Source organism: Lathamus discolor, chromosome 1, assembly GCF_037157495.1.
Source record: "Lathamus discolor isolate bLatDis1 chromosome 1, bLatDis1.hap1, whole genome shotgun sequence".
NCBI classification, from domain to species: Eukaryota; Metazoa; Chordata; class Aves; order Psittaciformes; family Psittacidae; genus Lathamus; species Lathamus discolor.
This window is the reverse complement of record NC_088884.1, coordinates 65571731-65595651: the sequence shown is the minus strand read 5'-3', so window position 1 is coordinate 65595651 and position 23921 is coordinate 65571731. Positions and strand designations below refer to the sequence as shown.

Genomic DNA, 23921 nt, shown 5'->3' with positions numbered 1-23921 from the left:
GAGAATGTCTTGGACTAAATTGCTCTGTCAAGCTTACTTCTCTGTGTTAAAGCCTTCTTTGTAGAGTTTATTTGTGGCATGGGAATTGCTTTGCTGCTCATGTGGAGTTCACACTGAAGGATCTGCTAAGGGCTGACGCCATGGCTTAGTTAAGAAGAGGACTCACAATTGTTATAGAATTACAGTGTTCCAAACTCATTCTGGAAACTGAATATAAGCTTTTTGTACTGTAGATGTTGTGTCATCCACAATGTGGGCAACAGGATGCAAAACCTATAGAAAGATGAACTGCAGTGTCGCTGCATTCTCTTGCTTGGGTTCCTCAGTTGCTTAGCCAGCACTCTCATTAGACAAAGGAGTCCTTGGTCCAGGGAATTTGGTTGCTTCATCTTTAGACTCAAATCCTCTTCACAGGTAATAGTGCCAAGCTGTTGAACAATGACACAGCAACAGCTCAGCTCTATGACTTCTTTTATTTTCCAGATCTTGTTACCTACTCGATGTTCAGATCTCCTCCTCACCAACCTCCCTCTGTCAAATATGAAGTGGGAGTGATGACCAACCAATTCACTCATCAGAGAAGACATGCAATGTGCCAGAAATGTGCCAATTTCTTCAATCAAGAAATGGTGAGGTGTTAAAATGCCTGAGGAAACACCTCAGCCTTGCTTTATGATCTTTCTTTGATGAGTTCATTTACCACCTACATGGTGGACAATTAGGGAGGACCATGTCTGCAGCCAAATGACCCTCAACGTCTGATTCATCAGACAGGCAACACAGAAACATGGTCACATCTATGGCACCACTGGCTGAGAAATGCATAACATCGGCTAAGGGCTTCTTGAGCAACATCACTCGTGTACTTTTTATTTTTTTATTCATAGTAACAATGAAAAATATCCCCAGAAATGTTTCAAGTGGAGAGACAAAGTTGTGGCAGCTAGTCCTGTAGCTCAACGGCAAGAGATAGCTTCTTTCTGCTCAACTACCTGAAGGGTCGCCTATTGAGGGTCAAGAAAATCCTAAATGCAAAGCATTACATCGAATACAGGGAAACTTCATGTTCTTCCTGTTTCTGATCCTCTTGGAATTGCAGCACCCTAATCTCCTGATGCCTTTTGACCCTGCCCTGGAGTCCTCCACTCCCCTGCCACACCAGTGCTCCTGCTGGGCAAACTAGGACCTCCTTTAAGAATGTGATTTCAGCAGGGCTCCCGGATGCCGTGTTGTCACACTGTGCATATAACCTAACAGGTGGGAGACTTAAAATGTCTTATCTGTGCGTGATGGCAGGCAAAATATGAGAGAGGCAGGCAGAGCTGGAGGGAGTAAAGAAATCACCATGCTGTGTATTGACAGGGCTCTGTGTGCATGCTGTGAAAGTGCTAACCTTGCACATATCTTTGTTTGGCTCAGTACCCATGAGGAGGTGAAGGCTGGGTTATTACCAGAGGCAATTGCATAACCATGCCACATGTTTTCTGCTTCACTAGAAGTGACCAGCTCTAGGCCCCACTGATTACGCTTTCTGTCTCTCCTGTCAAGGCAACATATGTCCGCACTCACTCAGTGACCCGGGGTCTGTGCCATGATAAAGCTCATCTGAGAGGTCCTGTGCACTGAGTGTGGGATGCACAGCTGGCTCTCTCCTCACTGCTTAAGCAAGGTCTTGCCCTGTTCCCTTCCAATTGCTTATGTCCAGAGCAGGGTATCCCAAAACAAGAGGGAAGTGCAGTGGTGTAATGCAGCCAGAGCAGGCTCTGTAGCAGGACGCTGTGTACAAAGGGGTCCTGATAAATGGCATGACCTCCATTTGCATCACAGCATTACGACTCATACCCCTTTCCCTGACCTGAAAAGCCAAACATGACCAGCTCTGCCCTGCCTAACAAGGTGCAACAAAAAAAAGCAGAGGTACAAGGAAGGATTAAACATGACAGTATCTGATTTCCTTTCCTTGAATTCCATTAGGACTTCTTGTCTTGCTTTCCTGTAGCATCCTTAATCTCAAAAACCCAGACAAACACTATCAGCTGAATCCCAGCTCCCCTCTGCATGGGGGAAAGATCCATGTCTTTGAGCATCAAACGACATTTGGCTTAGCTGTGACACAGAGAGGGGACTGCACTTACCGATGTTACCCAGCAAGGCAGTAACTGAGCTAAGTGTAAAGCCCTTCCCTCCTGCTTCAGATGAGCCAGCAGGTTCTGTGCCCAAGGCCCCAGCAGTGCCAGACCAGCTCTCCTCCCACCATGGCTGGAGGTGCGACCCTCCCTGAACAGCCACCACAGCAAGCTGGTGTTCCAAGTACACCATGGTCCATCCAGCAGATGACATGGACACAGACTTCTGCTGCCTTCTTCTAGAAAAGCCGTTCAGAGGGGGCAGTGATTTGGGGTTTCACTTTTCTGTAGCTAAAATGAATGTCAAATCTAGATAAAAACAATCTTTGAAACACCCATGCCATGTAAGTGCTGTCTTTTTCTCTACTGGTGCTCTCGCTCATGGCCTCGTGCCATGAAGCTTGGATAGTCTCTGGGGATGGCTATACCATGGCAACTCTGGGCACCTCTTCATCACCCTCAGAGGGAAGCATTTTTTCCTTCTGCCTGCTTGGCATTTCTCTGTATGCCACTGTGTACCTCTGAAGAGGCTGGCTCCAACTTCGTTCCACCTGCCTTGAACATCAACAGTAGAAGTACCTTCATGAGATGCCTGTACTAATGTGAGGAGAGAGGGAGTCCAGGCAATAAAATCACAGCTAAAGCTAAACACAAAGTCTATATGCTACAAAATGTAGTTTTATATGGTAAAGTTGTATCTGAAGAGTCATATGACTCAAAAAGAGTATAATTAATTGTGTCAAGTGCTGTTTTCAGATACATTTGTAAATGTTTTGGCTTTTTCTCTCCCCTTCTTTGGCAGCAGTCTGAGTAATACAAATGCATAAATTAAAATAGGTTTTCATTTTTAGTACATCAGGAATTATCTTAATTTCTCTGTAATATCCAATATCCAAAATATCTGTGAACATGCAAACAGCCAGTTTATTTTGTATGTATTTTTAAATTATTAGGTAACATTCACTCATTAGTTTTAGTAGATTTAACAGTAGGATTTCAACGACTGATCATCCTCTATGTGTACCATTCATTTTAAGTTTCAGACAGACACACTGCAGATTTCTCATGCTGGAAGCTTAACAGCTGTGGTTGCAGCATTTTTTGCAACATACAGCATATGTTTCTTTTAAGGCAAGACAAAGTTTGTATGTATGTTTATATGATGTTTATATGATTAAGTTTAAGATCTTAAAGAACCTTAAACTTTACAAACTTCATATGATGTCTGTTGTAATATAGCTGGGAAAGCTGAATATACCCTACTTTGTATAGGGCTTACCCTACAAATGGGCTAGCCTTAAATCAAATATAGCTATAGGACTATTTATAAATCCCAGCTACAAGTTTTGCTTGCAATTTAATCTATGAAGTGCATTAAAATAAGAGCAATTCATTGATGAGTTTGCCATGCCTCAATTTACTCATTTGTTCACATGACACCCCAGGAATATGTTATATTTGGCAGCTCAGCTCTCTGTGACTGGGAAAGACAGTTAATCTGCCACCAGGCCCTTTGTCTCTGGTTAAGAGTTTCAACAGGCTACTAAAGTGGATAATCTGCATTTACTCTGAAATCTTCAGTTTAATTTGAAGTTTGCATTTTATTGCATATCTTTCTTTATCCGCATGTTGCAACTTGCAAAATGTTCATATTGTCTGAGGTTTTGTGATAGATGACCTTCTCTTCACTATGGCCTGTGAAATACTTTGTCACCCTATTTATCTCTCTGCGTGTTGCTGCTACTCCTATTGATTTATACAAGTACTTTTTCTTGTAATGCTTTATTGTCATTTGAAATAAATTGCATTTTTGTGGTTCTTTGCTTTAGATACACGGGCCAGGAAAACTAATATAATTATTTAGATTTCCTTTAGAATAAAAATACTGATTTTTTATTTTTTTCAGCCATTAACTGAACACCTAACATGTTAACTAGAGTTGTAAATCTAAGTTTTACAGTGATTGTTTTCTCACCAGTCCCCATGTAAAGCTGATGTAGGTACTGAAAAGAGACGTTCCTTTCGCTACCGCAGCTCGTTTCTACCAGGGGTTCTTGTGTGAAAGTGCAGGGACCACCTTAGGCACAATACCACTGTTACAAAGAACTGTTTCCTCAGCTTTTTTCTTTTAACACGTGCCTCTTATTGAAAGCCAAAGGCTGAAGTTAAGTTTATTGTTTTAGTTTGGCTTTAAGAGCTGAACATTATGTTACAGTCCTTGAAAAGGCAGAACAGGGACACAGTAAATAACAGGTGTCTTTCTTGAGATTATTTACCTTTGGTGACAATGGTTCCAAAATCGCTTAAGATTGCAGACAAGGATTCCTGTAGATAAAAGTGTTGGGATAGTATTAAGGGTATTACAACCACCAGACACCTTTTCTTCCTGCAGTTGCAGAGGCTGGTGAGCCACTGTTACTGGACAATTGGTTGTCATCTACAAACATGAACTGTAGAAACTGAAAAGTCAGAGGAAAATAGACCAGATTTGGGTTAAGGTAATTAATATCGCACACTGAATATCTTATTTTATTTTCATGGGGAAATACTTTTTCTATAGCACTCCTAAACTTGGAGGTATAGGACACTTCACATTTTTCTATCACTTTTGCTAGGCAATGCAGAGAAGACTGTAAGGCTTATAGGAAATTTCAGACTGAGGTTTGGTGTGACTGGAATTTATCAATATTTATGATGGCCTGTATTAACTTATTAATTGCACTTTTTGTGCAGTGCAGCTCAAAATAGTAAATTTTAAAGTGCTGGTGGAAAGGAACCTGTGAAGGAAACACTGTGGAGAATTAAATGCTACAGAAAATAATAAAATAAAATAGTCAAAATGATACAGGCAAAGTAGAAGTGCTTCCATGGCATCCATTTCTTACTGACCTGGTGTCTTGCTCCATTTCAATACAATAGTACCTGGAAAGGAAATCCAGTGTGTCAGCACATACAACTTACCAATCACTGTAACCCTTCTGAGATTTACCTACAAGTAAGGTAATTTCTCAAGTGCTCCTTGGAACAAAATAAAGTTTTAGAATAATGTCATAGTTTCCATTTAGAATTGGAAATAAAGAAGTTTCAAAAATCTTCTGTGAAACAGCTGAAAGATATGCTGCCTTTAAAAGTGAGAGTAAACACATGTAACCATTCACTTTCAAGGAGGATGAACCAAAATTAATTGTTGTCATTTACTATAGAAATCCACTACGCTTGGAGTGTTATAAGAAATTTGATATAGGCATTTTGGCTATATGCACTATTTATTGTGATGTGGCCTAATTCGAATTCTTTATGATTAGCAGTTAGGTACAATGTTTCACACAGGTTTTGTAGCAGCTTAATATGATTAAGCTTAAAGGACTAGTCACTGAAGATAGTAGTTAAACACAGACGGCTTGTTGATCTGGCAGGTACACACTGACCTCAGACACATATGAAGTATTATCATAAGAGGAAATCTCTTTCCTGTGGTTAAAATCATGACTGCCAATACACCAAAGCCATCACCGTGTATGGCAAAGATGTTGCATGCCCTTTTCAGCACTGCTACCTTTTATTAGACCAGCTAGTCTTGCTGGACGAAGTAGCCAGTCTTTCAGACACACAATCTCTCCTTCAGGTCTGAAAAAGCACCCAGAAGCTTTCAGACTAAGTACAGGTTCAGACCACTTGTTCTGAGCTTTGTGAGAGAGGAACCAGCTGAAGCACCAGCTCACTGCCTGAACTAAATGGCAGCTAGTGCTTGTGGAGCATATTAGGGAGTCAGAGAGCTATGTGGTTCCTGGAGGATGGAGAAACAGGTATTTTACACCCCATGGATGGTAAATGCCTTAGGAGAAAGAAGTAGATGATAGTGAATAGGATCTCCACAGAATCACCCATTTTGGTGACCCTGTAGATCTATTATTTTGGTTTCCCATGCTCATTCTTAAAATGTATTTTGCATGTGCCCATTTGGATTACTTTTTTCGTTTTAGTTTACAGCAGCCTGAATGACAGCAGGCAACTTGGGATGAGCTGTGTTCCAGCAAATGCCCAGGGCACCACTGCTTTGAAAACTGCTATTTTCCATGAGTTATTTACAGGAGAAGTTGAAGACGGGAGTGAGAGGATAGACGATGGGAGGCACTTCTGGAGAAAGCTCTGTTTATTACTTCATAGTTACACAACCACTTTTTTTATCAGTATTTCCATGTCTAACTGATAATCTTCTTAATCTTTTGGTGTGTGTGAGTACGTGTTCATTCCTTCCTCATATGACATTGATATAACTCTTCCCCCCAGCCAACACTGCCTGCCTCCTGACTGTTTTTGTAACTTCTGTGGTTTCACAGAATCACAGAATCCCAAGGGTTGGAAGGGACCTAAAAAGATCATCTAGTCCAACCCCCCTGCAAGAGCAGGGTAACCTACAGTACATCACACAGGAACTTGTCCAGGCGGGCCTTGAATATCTCCAGTGTAGGAGACTCCACAACCCCCCTGGGCAACCTGTTCCAGTGCTCTGTCACTCTTACAGTAAAGAAGTTCTTCCTGATGTTAACGTGGAACTTCCTATGTTCCAGTTTACACCCATTGCCCCTTGTCCTATCACTGGATATCACTGAAAAAAGCCTAGCTCCATCATCCTGACACCTACCCTTTACATATTTGTAAACATTGATGAGGTCACCCCTCAGTCTCCTCTTTTGCAAGCTAAAGAGACCCAGCTCCCTCAGCCTCTCCTCATAAGGGAGATGTTCCACTCCCTTAATCATCTTTGTGGCTCTGCGCTGGACTCCTTCAAGCAATTCCCTGTCCTTCTTGAACAGAGGGGCCCAGAACTGGACGCAATATTCCAGATGCGGCCTCACCAAGGCTGAGTAGAGGGGGAGGAGAACCTCTCTTGACCTACTAACCACTCCCTTTCTAATGCACCCTAAGATGCCATTTGCCTTCTTGACCACAAGAGCACATTGCTGGCTCATGGTCATCCTCCTATCCACCAGGACCCCCAGGTCCCTTTCCCCTTCACTACTTTCCAGCAGGTCAACCCCCAACCTGTACTGGTACATGGGGTTGTTCTTCCCCAGATGCAAGACTCTACACTTGCCCTTGTTAAATTTCATCAAGTTTCTCCCCGCCCAACTCTCCAGCCTGTCCAGGTCTCGCTGAATGGCAGCACAGTCCTCTGGTGTGTCAGCCACTCCTCCCAGTTTTGTGTCATCAGCAAACTTGCTGAGGGTGCACTCAGTTCCCTCATCCAGGTCATTGATGAAAATATTAAACAGCACCGGTCCCAGCACCGACCCCTGGGGAACTCCACTAGTCACAGACCTCCAGCTAGATTCTGCGCCATTGACCACAGCTCTCTGCCTTCTTCCTTTCAACCAGTTCTCGATCCACCTCACTACTTGATCATCAAGCCCACACTTCCTTAGCTTATCTATGAGGATGCTGTGGGAGACAGTATCAAATGCCTTACTGAAATCAAGAAAAACTACATCTACCGCTCTACCATCATCCCTCCACCTAGTCACTTCCTCATAGAAGGCTATAAGGTTGGTCATACATGACTTCCCCCTCATAAAACCATGTTGGCTGTTCTTAATGACCCCCTCATCCTTGATATGCCTAGTGATGGAGTCAAGAATAAGTTGTTCCATGATGGTCAATTTTATTCCACAAGAGGCTGTGCCTGATTTTTGAACACCATCCTGAAAATTCCTTTTATACCCAGACATCTCTCCTGGGCCTCTGCACTGCTCTTCCCTGTGTTTTTTCCGGCTACTACATCAGAGTCAAGGCACACTGTATAGCTAACAGTCTTAACATTCACTCTTCTTCAAAGCTTACTCCTCAGACAAAGACCATATAGGGCTGCTTGTGCTGTTGTGATCTAACAAGTTCCCTTGCACAGAGCAGAGAACCTCTGCTATTAATATGGCTTCACAGGGGCAGTTTGTGTTGAAGCTTTTTTCTCTTCACAAGGATCATGAATCTCTGTAGAGTTACTGAGCCCTTCCACTGCACAGGCACTGGAGGGCATGCTGACAGCCCTACAGCTGCAGTTCTGCAGTTTTCTGGGGACTGGTGCAAAGCAGCCGCCTAGTTAGTGCTCTCAGGGAGTCCTCATAGCTTGGACTGCGTATTTCTGCTCAGTGACATGCTGGAATTTAGCAAACTTCTTTTCTTACCAGATTGAACTTCTGCGTAAGATGCTGCAAGAAGGGGTTTGCAGAAGAGCTAAGTCAAGTGAGCAGAACTGTTTGTGAGTGACTTTTGTTACAAACAAGACTCACAGCAGCACAGATCTGAATCTGGCAAAGGGAAGAAGAAGCCACCTGGAACACCTGAGACATCTGCACTCCTGGTGACACCAAATAATGGAAGATGATCACCATGCTGGGGAGGCAAGGATGTCTTCTAACAACATGGTGTAATATTTGTGCATACTCACAGTGGAAGCAGAACTTACTTCCATATCTAGACTAGCACCCCACCCCATTTTGGGTTATATTCCAGACAGATTGCCTAACCCATAGTAGCTTTATTAGCAACTCTGTCAGCAAACTACTGCAGTATTCTGTTAACATAACATGGGCAGTGTTTCTCTGTGTGTGTTTCATTTTGTTCTTAAAATACTTATAAACCTGGCTTTGGGCTTCAAAAGATCACAGTACCCCATATTAGAGTGCTGTGATTAGATAATCTGTCCAAAGGGAATATTACCTTATGTTGAACATAGTTCATTTCATAGAATCATAGAATAGTTTGGCTTGGAAAGGACCTTAAGCTCATCCAGTTCCAACCCCTGCCACAGGCAAGGACACCTTCCACTAGACCATGTTGATCCAAGCCCCATCCAACTTGTTCTTGAGCACTGCCAGGGATGGGGCAGCCACAGCTTCTCTGGGCAACCTGCGCCAGCGCCTCACCACCCTCACAGGGAAGAACTTCTGCCTAATATCTAATATAAAGCTACCCTAAGAGAAGGTAGACTGTGTATTATGCTGCCTTGAGATGAACAAAGCTTTCCCCAACACTGTGGATTTTGGTGGGTTAAAGGAAGCAGGTTTAATCATTCAAAGATTTCTCATATAAGCAGTATCTAGAAAATACCCTTCCCCCACTTGGAAAGTCTCTGGGCAAATACTGTCCCTCTGTTCCAGCTCCTCCTTGTTGCTGCCTCTCCCCACTTCCGGATGGGCCCTGGCCCCCAGCCCTTATCTCCTCCAGCCCCCGGGCTGTTTGCAGAAAGCAGTTATAAAAAGGCTGACGGAGCAGAGAGCAGAGCAGAATTACAAGGTGCAGGAAAACAGCAGCACCGGACCAGACAGTGTATCTGCTACTTGACTCACCACAACCTGCTCTGCACCATGGGGAAGAATGGGCTGCTCAGCAAACCAAACATCTTCCTCCTTCTCCTCTTCTTCTTTCCTGGAAACAGCTCTCCTACCACAGAACCGTAAGCAGCACATGTGCAAGGGCCGGGGGGGAGGTCTTAGTGCAGCTTTTCCCTTCAGTTTTCTTCCTTTCTGTCAAACAGCTGTGCCAGTTTCTTCCATTGCTACCTGGCATCCCACTACCAGCCAAACCCTGAGCTTCCTGAACAAGGAGCTCTGCCAGGGCTCCCCACTCCCACCCTGCAAACCCCTGTTTGTCCGGCCCTGGGACACTTACACCTATCCCCTCCCCAGCTTTGCCAGTGCTCACACTCCTGCCCTGTAGCTGCCTGCTAGTCCAGCTCTGGCTCCTCACAGCATCTTTGCCTGAGTATATTCTTGCCTAGAAACATTTAGGTCTCTAGGGTTTTGTGGACAAGATGCTAGAATCCGTGTACTGACCTTCCCTGCAGTATCCTTATTTCAATCCCTGGGCTGTTTCTCCCTGTTCTCTTGTTGCTTTCAAGCCAGTTTGCTCCCCTTTCTCCTGCTTCTTTCAAGCCAGTTTGTTTCCCTTGGCAGCATCAGATGTACTTGTTCCCAAAAGAGGATGTGTGACCTAGATTCTCCTCTTCCGGCATGGAGCCTGGCACTGGCACCCTCCCCTGGGTCATCCACCCCAGGGCTCAGCAGAGCAGCAGCATGGCTGCAGCGCCTGCTCTGCTGAGGAGAGGGGAAGCCCAGGGAGCCACAGGCTGGCTGGAGTCTGGCCTCCCCATTCAGCCTCCCCTACCAGAGGGTTGCTCTGAAGCCTGTAGTCTGGACAGGAGCAGCCGCCCTGCTCAGACCCTGGCTGCTGTCACATATTGTGCCTCCTGCTGCGTTGTGCTGGCAGAAGTGCAGCTCTCACCACCACCATTGCAGCTCTTGTAATGCTTGCTACAGGGATTTCGTGCCCACAAGCAGCACTTCAGTAGTGCTAGCAGCTGTAGCAGGAAGTGCAGCACTACTGCTGCTGCTCGCTGTGTGGTCAGAGGTGATGTAGTGACCAATTCAGAATGAAGGACCTTTCACTCACACTGTACCATCAGCCCCTCATTCATCTGCCCTGTCTGGGTGCTTCTGGGACAGATCAGCCAGCAAAGTCTGCTTCGAGGTCAGGCAGAGGTCTCTGGTGTCCCTACAGGGATCTGATGCAATTAATTAATGATTAATTATTTTATTCATACCTGCCCAAGATCAGAGTGAAAGGGAATGAATTTGCTCAGACCCCTCCTCCTATGAGCAACATGCTGCTCTTTGTCCCTGACCTGAGCCCCATTTTGGAAGGGGAGAAGGAAGAAAGGCGAAAGGAAGAGGTGAGGAAGAGATGGAGGTAGTTGGGATGCACAGAATGAAGACAGGAGCCCCAAAGGGAGGCAGTGGAGTCTAAGCAGTCAATTGCTAGGTATTATGAGGGTAGTGGTTCTAAGTGCCGCAGGGTAGATCAGATGTTGTGTACAGTACAGAAGGGAAGCCAGCCTTGAACTGAGACAAAATGAGGCTTCCAGCTGAGACTTGCTTACTGTGCTCTGCGCAAGTATCAGTTTTCTTCTTTGAGCAGCAACAGTTGCTGCTATTTCTGTCTCAGATGTGTCTGGCTGCACAGGAGACAGTTAAGTCTCAGACTACATATTAGAAAAACTTATTCACCAAGTTAGGGCAGCACTGGAACAGGTGACACAAGAAAAATGGTGGAAATTCTATCTTTTGAGCCCTTTGCAATGGTCCTGTTCGGGAGAGAAATTCAGCTTGAGACATCCAGAGGTGCCTTGCAAGCAAAAAATTCTGTGATTCTATAAGATACTGACAGCAAGATGACCTTTTTTTCTTGCTCCTGGTCTGTGCTGGAAGGATTCAACAGGAGGTATTGTTCCTCTGTTCTGATACATGGTTGTGCATGCAAGCCATTTTGCTATACAGTGGACATTCCTGGGATACACTGCACATGGTCGGAAAGGCAGTGTCATGATGGCACTTGAATTGGCACGTATGGATTTGGATTGGTGGAGCTGATGAAATTCACTGCCTTCTTTGGCTGGGTGTTCTAGGAGGTTGCTGAGAGTCAATGCACAGACATTATTCCATCTTAAGCTAGAGTATTACCTTCTCTATATAGACAAACTCATCATTTTTGCCTCAGCCACTTTCTCTGGGTCACCTACTGTTTCTTGATGCTTGCTTCTGACAGAGTCACTGCCTGTTGTCAGAACAGTTGGTTGCATGTAGGGAGGCTGCTGAAGTCTCTTTTGGCAGCTCAGATGCTTTTTTGTCCTGGAATGTCTATACACGGGCTTTGTGACCCAAGTTATTTAAAGCTCTCACAGAACTTTAATTCATCTATCTCTTTTCACCAACACATCCCAAAACAGCTAAAGGGAGGTCTATAAACAGCATGGTTTATATCCTTGTTTTCAAAGGCAGGGTAGCCAGTGTAGGGGGAAGGTCTGTGCATTGGCCAAAATTTCAGCAGAACAGTGAACAGGAAGAGGAATGAGGCCAAATTCCCCACAAACTAGGTCATGCTGTCCCTTCAGCAGATGGGACGTTACAGTCGAGTTGCCAGTGCCACTGACAGCGGGTAGAGGAAATCAGATTAGGGGAAGCAGGCACAGGGTGAAGCTGTGGTGAAAAGTCTGTGGAGGAAGAGGAGTACTAGAGCAGGTAGTCACAAGCTCTAAGTCACTCCTGGGGTGGCTGAAGCTCCCTCTTTTCATTGTTTCTGCAACAGCATGACCAGAGTTGCCATCTGGCTTCTCACCACACTTTATCCTGCTGCTTCATGATGAGGAAACAGAGCTACTGCCTGGGCCCCAGTGCCTCCACGATAGCGTTAGGACTTCCCAAAAGTCCAGATCTCAGGCAATAATGTAGCTCTGGATGGGCATAGCTATGTTTTCCCAGGGCTGGCAAGACTGAACCTCAATCAGAACCTTCTGCTCTGGATATCTTGTGTGTTCACAGGGAAAAAGGAATACTAGGCCCATAAAAATGGTCCATTAGGCCAGAGGACTACATTGGCTCTGTATCCTGTCTGCATTGGTGGTCAGTTGTAGGTACTGAGGGACCTTGCTGAGGAGCAAGGCAAGTACAGTGGAAATGAGTTTCCCATCTGCTGAAGACTTACGGAGCTCCTATCAAAAGTTCAAGGTTTTACTGTGGCACAGATTATACCTCTGCTGCTATGTTTTCTAGCCAATTCTGGGCAATTAATTTACCCAGGACATTTTTAATGACCTTCATATCAGCAGTAGCTGATCTTCTTGCCCTTAAGAGCCTCATACCAAATTTAATGTAGCTGGTGCTCTCGGGCAGGTAGCATATGCGTTCATTACTGGCAGGTGCGGATTAACAGCTTCTTTTAATGGCCTGAACTTGGCTTGACATGCAGGTAAGGCCCTAATTATCCAACTGGGTAATATCCAGTTGGCAACTGCTGGATCCTTTTCATCCTCACAAAGGGAAGGACAGTTGACTGCTATTACCTGATGCAGCCTGGGCATACTGCCCTTCTTGGACTCAAGAGCTCAAGAGCCATGGACTGTCCGCACCAGAATTGTATATTTGGATTTTACAGCAACTGGTAGCTTGAAGTTTCTCAGTTCAAATTTTTACATTAGCAAAAATGTTTCTGCTCCCTTCTGTAAGACAGCTGCTTAGTATTTTCACATGGTGGTGTTTACTACACATGTTGTCACAGGTGACTAACAAACCATATTTTCTTTTGTGTACATCATGACTATATCTTTTTGATGTGACTTATTCCAAGGCGAAGTCTCCTTTTATGAAAAACATTCCAGATTTCATATCATCACAGCCATCTTTCACTGAATTTCTTCTAAATCCATTTTTTTAATGCAGGCCGTATGTGAGATGTGGAAGTACCTTACAATTACACAATGGCAAACACAGTTTGTTCTGGTTTGTCCTCTTTCCCTTTCTGAATGCTTCCCTACAGTCCATTTGTTACTTATCACTAAGTGAGAATTTTGCAAGAGTGATCAACAGCGCTCATGTCTGAGTTGTAACAGCTCACTTACTGATACAGCGTGTACACGATACTACATACACTGCTGGGCTAATTTTTTTCATAGAAAAAAAATCATAGAGTCATAGAATGGTTTGGGTTGAAAAGGACCTTAACATCATTCAGTCCCAACCTACCAGCCATGGGCAGGGACACCTCACACCAGACCATGTTGCCCAAGGCTCTGTCCAACTTGACCTTGAACACTGCCAGCGATGGGGCATTTACCACTACTCTGGGCAACCCATTCCAGTGCCTCACCACCCTCACAGTAAAGAATTTCTTCCTTGTACCCAATCTAAACTTCCCCTGTTTAAGTTTGAACCCGTTACTCCTTATCACATCACTACAGTCCCTAATGAGCAGTCCCTCCCCAGCATCCTTGTAGGCCCCCTTCAGGTACTGGAAGGCTGCTATGAGGTCCCCACGCAGCCTTCTCTTTTCCAAGCTGAACAGCCCCAACTTCCTCAGCCTATCTTCATACAGGAGGTGCTCCAGTCCCTGATCATCCTCGTGGCCCTTCTCTGGACTTACTCCAACAGCCCCATGTCCTTTTTATGTTGAGGACACCATAACTGCACACAGTGCTGCAAGTGGGGTCTCATGAGAGCAGAGCAGAGGGACAGGATCACCTCCTTTGACCTGCTGGTCACACTTTTTCTTCCTCTATAAATTATTATCTATTGACTATTTTCCCACTGTGAACAGTTTATTTGCCATTTCTGCTGCACAGGCCCACCACATGACAAAAGTTTCCCACAAATCTGTAGGTCAGTTTCCACAAATACAGAAGTTGTCCGGTTGCCATGGACAATTATGCAAAAATTGTATTTCCCACATAATTTAGAAGTCTATTGAAAAACAGGCGTCCCAACACAGCCTCCAGAAATTTTCACTGGTTTTGTTTCTGATCTTTTAACCTTTGATAAAAGTTAAAGGTTGTTCTGCTCTTTTCAACCCTTTGTTTCTGATCTTTTAACCAATTAATTGAAGACAGAATAATTTGATTTATTAGTAAGAACTAGTAACATTATTCAGTTTATTGTATGCCAGCTTAGTTTAAGGGTCTTTTGTGAGGGGTCTTTGTTGAAAGCTCTTTGAAGATGCAAGTACACTTGTGTTACAATAAACCACTGCTCTCTGAAATCCTTTGTGTGCTCATCTTAATAAGGTCCCAAACTGCAAGCACACACATTTTTGCTCAGCGTGAAAAGGATTTGGAAACCTGGATAGGAAAAGACAGGAGCAACCAGACAAGTGGGTGGTTTTTCTCAACCCTAAACCTGCTGAATTTTCAGCCTCTTTTAGCTAATGCCTTTGAGTCTAAATAGGAGACTGTGGGATATACAAAAATAATGAACAGCCTGGAACCTTTCACACCATACTTACTTCCTGCTGTGAAGCTGAACAAAACATGCTTTGTAAAGGGCTCCCTATTAGCATAGAAATTATTCCTTCCACTGCAAGCATTTTCCTGCTTTTAAGCTAATTAGGCAGTTTAATACATATAAACCCAAAATAAAATTAATGCTTATGTGTACATGCACTGCAATTCATAGGTAATGGATTAAGCATGCTGGTTTGCTAATTTCTTTTCACTTAATACTGTTTCCTTAAAACTGTTTCACATTTCTGATCCTCTTGATTCTTGCTTCCTTCTCTTCCTAGGCAGTATATGGTGCTACTGCCCTTTCTGATCCACACTGATTCTCCTGAGAAAGTCTGTGTTCAGCTGACCCACCTGAATGAGTCTGTGACGCTGAGTGCCACACTCGAGTATCAAGGGGAAAACATGAGCTTGATTGATGACGTGGTGACAGAGAAGGATGTATTCACCTGCATCCCTTTCTCTGTGAGTATCTCACCCTTGTGGAATGATCCCTTGTGTTTACTGATGTGGCATAGTATATCTAAACAGTCCTGAAATAAGAAATAAGACATAATGCAATCAGAAATTTCTAAGCCAAGCCAAACAAAAAAATTAACTTGACTTGAAAAATTAACTATGGTAGCCTTATGAGGAATATTTATCCACCATTATCAGAAGCCTTATGAGGAATATTTATCCACCATTATCAGAAGCTGTGTCTCACACGATATTTCTGTGCATTCAGGGCTTAGAGAATTTTTTAGGGATCCTTCATCCTAGAACCTCAACAGACAGAACACACCCCATGTTTGTTCGATCTGTGTAAACCTCAGAGGAAAAATAGTGAAGTGCAATGAGAACCATAGAAGCTGGGGAATGGTTAAAGATAGTGAGGTCCATGAGGTCATTTGTCTTCTTCTGGAGCTTATTCATTATTTTTTCCTGCAGGTGGCTGGTTGGTAATATAAGCAACTGGCCCATTGCCTAAATAATGAATCTGGGTTGATTTCCATTTTCATAAATCATAAATCTTTTCTAAAGAAAGTATATAAATGAAGGAAGGGGAAAGGTTTCTAGTATTAGAAGCAGAGCAAGAAGCAGCATGGAGAAAACTCAAGGAAGTGGAGATCTACAATTGCAAAAATTCCTGAAAGGAAAATTATTTTCTCGAGACAGAGGAGACAGGCTCTATAAGTTTATGTCAGAAAATCATGTTTTTCTTTTGCTTCTAGCACTGAGCCTTTGGTGTCTGTTTAGACAACTTTCAGACCTAGCTAACACACTGTCTTTCAAAGGCTCAGTGAAATGGAGTGAATCAGTAAAGCAGTTATCCTCTTCATTTTCCTTAGCTTCCAAAATCCAATAGCACATCAGTCACGTTTCTCACCGTAACAGTGAAGGGCACAACACTGCGGTTCAAGAGCCGCAAGTCAGTGCTGGTCAAGAATTCTGAGAGCTTGGTCTTCGTCCAGACAGACAAACCTATCTACAAGCCTGGACAAACAGGTATGGGGAACTGGGTTGGTGCTGACTGACGGCAGAAAATCTTACAGGCTTCATTTTCTAGAGGCCCCATACTTTTATTATTGTTTTCAGACTTCTTAGGGGGAGTTAAAGCACTCAGTAAATCTTATTTCTGTAAGCTGAGATCTAGGGCATGTGCGACTTTCGTCATTCCTATTCTATATATAAGGAAGAAGTTCTTCACTGTGAGGGTAGTGGGGCACTGGCACAGGCTGCCCAAAGAATTGGTAAATGCTCCATCCCTGGCAGTGCTCTAGGCCAGGCTGGACAGAGCCTTGGGTGACTTGGTCCAGTCTGAGGCATCCCTGCTTATGGCAGAGGGGTTGGAGCCAGATGATCATAAGGTCCTTTCTAACCCTAACTATGCTATGATTCTACAATTCTCTACCCTCCAGGCACAGCATCTCAGCCAGATCTAGGCACAGGCTCTGATTTATTCTACACTACTAGAGACACAAATCTGGGATGACTTAAAAGCATAGTCTCCCTTGGCTGCACCTGAATTGGCAAATCAGGACAGGCACTCACAAGCGACAATTCAGGTCAGCCAAGACGTGATTATCCTTCTAAATTTATCTGCCTCTCACCATCTGTAAGAGAAGGAGCCTGAAGTAATTGCTTCCATTACTTGGACATCTCGGTTCAGCCCCTGTTGATCTATGGAATGAATCTGAGCTATAAATCATTGAAAAAGTGAGATTTCCTGGTAATCACTACAAATCTAACAGTAGAATTTCCTTCTTTTCTGTTGCACCCTTAGTTCTCTTTCGGATCGTCTCTCTGGACAAAGATTTCCACCCGCTGAATGAGAAGGTAGAGCCATAATTCCTCATTGTTAGCCAGGAGGTTTAATTCCCAATTAACACCATCATTATCATCATCCAGAACCTCTGAAGACAGCCTCTAAAGCATATGATCCTTTCTTGATCACACCATCCTTGACCCGTTCCATATCATATCCTGGACACACTCCACCCGTCTCTTGACGGAGAAACATATGCCATTTCTCAAAGGAATATAGGTGTTTAAAACCAGATTTGCAAAGGAATGTTTATGGCTAAGCATGTAGGCAGGGATCTCCTTATGAAAACAAATGAGTGGGACAAGTTTCCATTGAAAGTGACAGATGTGCAGTAATTTCTGGCAGTGGGTGCAACCACATGCTTAGAGGCAAAGAAGGCAGTATGACAAAAACTGGTTTAAAGGAACTGGTCGGGGGTGTAAGTCCACCTTTTAATGTATTTGGTAACCAGTTCCTCACGCAGGCAAGTTCTTTGAAAATTCTAATTTCATCACATTTTCATACTGTGGTGAGACAAAAAGTTGGGGCTTTAGAATATCAGAGATTCCCTTAACCATCAAGAACTAATGAAAGAGAGCAAATACAGAATAGGAAGGACACAAAGGACATTTTGGAACGTTGTTCTACTGCCCCTAGGTCCGAATCTGGAAATGTCTTCCATCCATGTACGACTAATGTTTCTAACACTGATTTTATTTTGTTCTTTCCCCACAGTTTCCATTTGTCTATGTTCAGGTGAGTGACTAACTACACGTCTATTATTCCAGCAGAACACGCAGGCACAGAGGTAGTAGTCTCCAGTAGTAGCATTTTCAGGCTGATGTGCAAAGGAAAAGACATGGGCACATGACCTTTTTCATTGTGTAATGGCGGGCTGAGTAGTCGGGTATCAAAGTAAGTTCCACCAATGGTTCTTTGACTGGGGAATGTGCTGTAGGAACAAAACAGTTAATCACTGCAAGCCATGCAGTCAACAGAATTACACTTGCTTACAGGTCATACCAGAATGGCTTACTCCTCTTCCCCAACAGAACTAAGACTTTGTGTCTGCCAACTGCGGCTGTTTAACACAAAACTCTGTTAAACAAATGAGAAAAACTAAAGGAACAAAATTCTGTAAGTGGAGGTTCCCTGTCTTCCCAAACATCACGTTTTTGTCTGGTTTGTTTGGGAGTTTTTAACTGTTGAACTTCAGTGACAGATAAAAGTTAATAGGGAGGATGTTTCTGTGGGACACACACAGGCTATGCTCCTCTTTTCTAGCCTCCTATCAGAGTGCTGTCACTCTTCCTCTTAGCAAACTTCCACAACAGAGCTGCAGATCTGATAGGCCACTGATAGTCTGTGACTATTTTGAGAAAGAAGAGTAAGAGAGCAATGTGGTGTGGGATACAAGGTGGAGGAGCGCATCAGAACTACCTTCTGCTGAGGCTCTCTCATGTGGTTGTCAGACAGGTCCCTTCCCTTTCAACGAGGTGATACTTGACTGAGTACAGGGATTTTATGAAAGGAGCATGAATAAATAAATATGCACTCCTCCAGAAATCCCACATGCCTTTGCCTAACAAGCTGAATAATTTCATAATCCTTTTTTTTGTCTCAGTACCGCAAAAGCCTACAATTTTAAATCATTAGGAAGGCCATCTTGTGTTTTCACCTCCAGCGTGTAACACATGGTGTTTGTCCATGCTGCTTAAGCTGGTTCATGTAGGGTTTTTCCTCCATCCTCACCATCATCTCTCCCTTAGTGCTCCTTCTCAGTCCAGCACTGCCCTTTGGCTTTTATAGATGTCTGCAAGGCAGTCTTGTAGAGTGGGAAACTCATCTGGCAGCGCACGCACCATATTTCTCTAGGGTATTTTTCCTTCAGCCAGATCAGATCTGCCAGTGCAGTTTACCACATTCTTGCACAAAATTTGGACTGGCCCAAAGGAAAGGGTGGCAGGAGTGAAGAAAGGTGACATCTTAAAGTCAGCAGTGCAAAGGAAAGGAAAGGTCATCAGTCCATACCCTTAATGTCACTAATTGATTGTAGTCATCCTCAAAGGTAGAAGTCAGTGTGAGCCTATTATTTCTGAGCTATTACCTTGACCCATTGCTTCTGTCATTCAAAAAGAAAATCACAAAAACCTTTCTGAGGAAAACCAAACAAACTTTCAGGCCTTCCCTCTAAATATGTCACAGAAATGGCAACAAGTTCACAAGCCCAGCTGTAAATATTTTCTTGAATTCCTCTTCTAAGGAAGCCTGGTGGTGTCCCTCACAGTAAGCCTTGAGCTTTTCAGCAGGGTTGAAATGTGATGATAAAGAGGATTTGGTCAGGTCAGCAGAGTGGGGTGCATTTTACTGACTGTGCACCTCCTGGGTTACTTCTTAGGAAGAAGGCTGCCTCTTCTGCCCCCTGACAAGTGACCTCCAATGAGGGGATGTCATTTACAACCCTTTTCCTCTAAGCCCTAAGATAAAATCTCAGTGCAGTAAACGCACGCAGTCACATACCTTGAGTCACATATCTATCTAGAGTAAATAGAATCTTGGTGATGGCCAAGATACAATGCAAAGAGCAGGAAGAGAATGGAAGACTGTAAACATTAACAATTCCTGCTAAGGAGCCAGGAAAAGGTGCATCAGACTTTGCAGCACCACTATGCTGGCTCAGTAACTTCTACAAGAAGTTTGGAGCTGAGCTGATGAATTTGGAGCATAGCCAAATTAGCAGAGCTCATCATGGTTCGTGGTGAGCAATATTCAGGTGTAGTAGTGATAAGACTTCAGCTCCAGCATTAGGAGCAGAGAGAAACAAGAAGGTAGAGCACGTACGTGGGATATACTTTCCTCTGTTCCTGTCCCCACTCCATCCCAAGCTTTGGACTCCTCCATATTTCTCAGTCCCATAAATCAACCAGGTGTCTCATTCAGCAGATTATGCACTGGTTCTCAGCCAGTCTCTGGTCCAGGCATGGAAAAAAAAAATAAAAATGAGCAGGCTTTATAGCAAGTGAAGGAGACCAAAACTTCCCTCTTTTCTCCCTATGCTTCATTTATTCCTGCTGTGCATCTCTTCATCTTTTTACCTTGCCAGCCCTCTCCCAGCTTCCTGGCTTCATCCTTCATAAGCACACAGGTATACCTGAGAGGAAGACAACCCAGGACCTCCAGGGTAAAAAGCTTTCTTCCATGCTAGTTAGGCAGAACTGACAGGTAAGCACTCACAGATCCTCACAGATTATGGAATAATTACAGCTAGGCATTTCCCAGCAAGGATATATATATACACTGGGCATTCCACTGCTGTCCCTGGGAGCCTCCTGTACTGTCTTGTGACCTTCAGTTATCCTAACCTGCAGGATCCTCAGAGGAACCGTGTATACCAGTGGCAAGAGGTGGAGCTAGAGACTGGCCTTACACAGCTCTCCTTCCCCCTCACCTCGGATCCCATCCAAGGCTCCTACAAAATAGTTGTGCAGAAGAGCTTCTCGGCCCATGTGGAGCACTCCTTCAGGGTAGAGGAATATGGTAAGGAGACGAGATATGGGCTGCAAGCAGGACTGACAGCAATGCATTATACTGTAACCTCTCAGTTTGGGATTTCCTGGGAATGGCATGGAGAAGGGAAGGACTGCATACACAGACAATGGTGTTCAGAGGGGCTGACCCTGGAGGTCCTGAGTATCAGAGGTGGTTGATCTTTTTATGGCATCTCTGCAACCTGCCTGAGGTTGTATTTACTGATAGTGCTCTTGGGAGTACAGGGTCTAATAGGCTTCCTGTGCAGGGCTCATACCACCAATTTCAGTTGACTCTGTTTTAGTAATTTTTCAGTCCAGCAGCTTGTTGCAAGCACCACTAGATAGAGAGTAAGAGATGACAGTATTTTGGTGACCCTGTTTTGCCTCTCTCATCATCTACATCAGTTCTGTTTCTCCACTTGTAGTCCTCTGTCTTTTCCCTCTTCTCCCTTGTTTCCACAAAAGCTTGGAAAACACGTTTGGTAGAAAACTTCAGTTTGAAGAAAAGCACTCCACAAACATTACAAGAGGATGCAAACAGACTGGTAGTAGAGGCTGAGTAAGTAGAAATGTGCTGCCCCAGGGAGCATTCTAACCCCAAGTTCTATAATAAAACTTCTCAGGTATTTGTAAAAGTGTACTCGGTCTAGGCTCTGTATTGGAAGAGGCTGCTTGGCCTGTGCTCTGCACTCCCAGTCTCCCCCAAGCTGTACATGGAGCCCTAATGACCCAGTGCCTTGCTCAGAACCTGCTGTTTCTGGAATACACAGGATTCAAACCAAAGAAGATTGTCACTGAAATCCATGGAGCTGTCTTATTTGGCTTTACATCAGGCTTGGTGGCTAGTATGAACATGGTGAATAACTTGAACACAAACCCAGTTATTACAGGCTTCAGCCTGCCATGCTGACTGCTGGGCTGTACCTCCTCCCACAGAGATCATTCTGAACATCCCTCAGAACCACAGATGTATGTCACTTTCTTAGCCTTACACTAACCTAATTGTTCTTTAGTTTGTTCTTCAGTCTTATTCCCATGAATCTCCCCTGTTGCTAGTTCCCTTACAGCCTTTCGAGGAAATGTGCCCTGGGGTTGAAACATGGTGCTTTGCCTCCCATCCTAAAGGCAAATGTATGTCTAAACTGTATAACCCAGGGTTGTTTTCCAGTTCCTGGACCTGGTTGTGTATCCCCCCTGCTCTTATTTCCTTGCACTGTGAAAAGATCTATCAGATTCACCACCTGGAAGCAGGCCATTGAATGCCTCAGTCCAGTCCTGGACTTGAGTAGTTGGGGGATTAGGTTTGCAGGATGCAGTGTAGGAGAAGGAATGTAACTTAATACTCAGGAGCAAAACATGTCTTTTCCTTGCGACCCTTTATATAGGGCTTTATTTCTGACGTAACCCTTTGAAAATAAAGACCTGAGAGTCTGTGTCTATATTCACGAGAACGGTGTGGATGCGGAGGACAGCTTCACATGCTACATATTACTGAGCCTAACAGTAACAAACAGCTACTGTTGGGATCTCCAGAACAATAATAACCAAGTGAAACAATGGTTCAAGCTGTTTCCATGTGGTAAATTACAAAGGTGGTGAATGTGCTGCAAATTATGGACACAAGACACAGGACCATTGTGTCCTGAATGGGCATATGTAAGAGATCAACACAGCTGTCTGAGATCACATGAGCATGTGCTGCAAATAAGAGAAGGTAAGGACTACAACACTCCTTAATTCCCTTTAAATGCAAACAGTGGTGAAGGCTAAGAAAACCTAGTGAAGGGATAGCAGGGCCGTGCTGAAGACACCAGAAAGGTGATGGCTCATATTAAGATGATCCTGGCTCTGTGTTTAGGTTGCTTGTGTGGCTCTCCTTCACTATTCTCATATCAGACTTTCTCCCATCTAGTGCTGCCTAAATACGAGGTCCTGGTGAAGCTGCCCAAGATGATCACTCTTAAGGACAAGGAGCTTCCAGTGTCCGTCTGTGGTCTGTGAGTCACAAGAGTTACAGTCTCTGTTACTTATCCTTCATTCCTCCTTTATGCTGAGGTCTGAAGGACAGCTGGGGAAGGGTTTTCATGCTTTTCCCAAGACATCCCATGCGGCTTTGTTCCACTGTATCAATCCTGAGCCTGCTACTTGGCCTGAACAATCAAAGTGAAAGGTCTTCTCTGGGTTTCTTGAAAGATGATGCCAAACAAATCTGCAGCTCTCTCATATCAGTTTACTGTCTTTTTCTGTCTTTGCATTTCTTCAGTTAGAGATTCTCTGCCAACCCTGAACCCTCAAATACTCAGAGATGTCAGATCAGACACCATTTAAACAGGTGGTACAAACCCAGTGTTCTCATTTTTAACTCATAAATTGTTCCTCCAGAGACCCTGGTTGGTTTTCTACTTCTTCAGTGAACCCTCAGCAGTTTGTGATACAAGGATGCTCCTGGCTGAAGTAATATTCTACAATGTTTTCCTGTGTTGCTGCAGAGAGCTCCCACTTGGAGCAGGTTCTAATAGATAATGGAAGAAGCTCAACATGGAAATTATGGAAATGTAGTCACTAGAATCATTAAAATATCACATTAGTCAGCCTTCAAAAAGAAATACTAGGAAGTCATCCACAAAGGTCTTTCGGGAGATGTGTCTGAGTGTGACTCTGACTGATTAACACTTTGTCGTTACAGGTACACTTATGGAAAACCTGTTCCTGGCTTGGTCAATGTCCAAGTGTGCCGGAAATTCTCCCGTTCTGCTTCAAATTGTTACGGAAAAGAAGCAGAAGCTGTGTGTGAAGAATTCACTAGGCAGGTGAGTCCCAGTATTAAAATGAAGGGGTCTTTCTTATGGGTAACGGACAGTGTTGTCTAAACGAGGCCAAATCTGTAACTGTTGGGAAACAGTAGGACATCAGAGGTTTTCCCCTCTGTCTGGGGAAAAGTAGATGTTCTTAGAGGAAGGTATTCTTAAGAGCTGAGTCATTAAACTGGAAACAAAACCCATGAAGAAAACCCCACAGCTGAAACCCTAACCCCATTGAAGCTAATGACAAATCTCCACTTAGCACCTGTGAGGTCCCTGCTGAGGATCCCCAAACTGAAAAAATAATCTGTGAGAGAATTTTGCAGCTGTGGGAAGGACTGGCAGGGAGCATGA

The 23921-nt window shown here is 44.0% G+C and overlaps 1 protein-coding gene across 4 annotated transcripts in view; it reads left to right on the top strand.

Annotated features, from left to right (window-relative positions):
- The first annotated feature begins 9301 nt into the window (after nt 1–9301).
- LOC136012308 (alpha-2-macroglobulin-like) overlaps nt 9302–23921 on the top strand; it is a 40871-nt gene continuing 26251 nt past the window's right edge. For all 4 annotated transcript variants that reach the window (XM_065675446.1, XM_065675437.1, XM_065675427.1 and 1 more), the window contains exons 1-8: nt 9302–9579; nt 15231–15414; nt 16281–16437; nt 17216–17268; nt 17972–17992; nt 20605–20773; nt 22679–22763; nt 23453–23576. In XM_065675446.1, coding sequence (XP_065531518.1) covers nt 9317–9579; nt 15231–15414; nt 16281–16437; nt 17216–17268; nt 17972–17992; nt 20605–20773; nt 22679–22763; nt 23453–23576 — 1056 coding nt within the window. In that variant the 5' untranslated portion in view covers nt 9302–9316. The remainder of the gene's footprint in view (nt 9580–15230; nt 15415–16280; nt 16438–17215; nt 17269–17971; nt 17993–20604; nt 20774–22678; nt 22764–23452; nt 23577–23921) is intronic.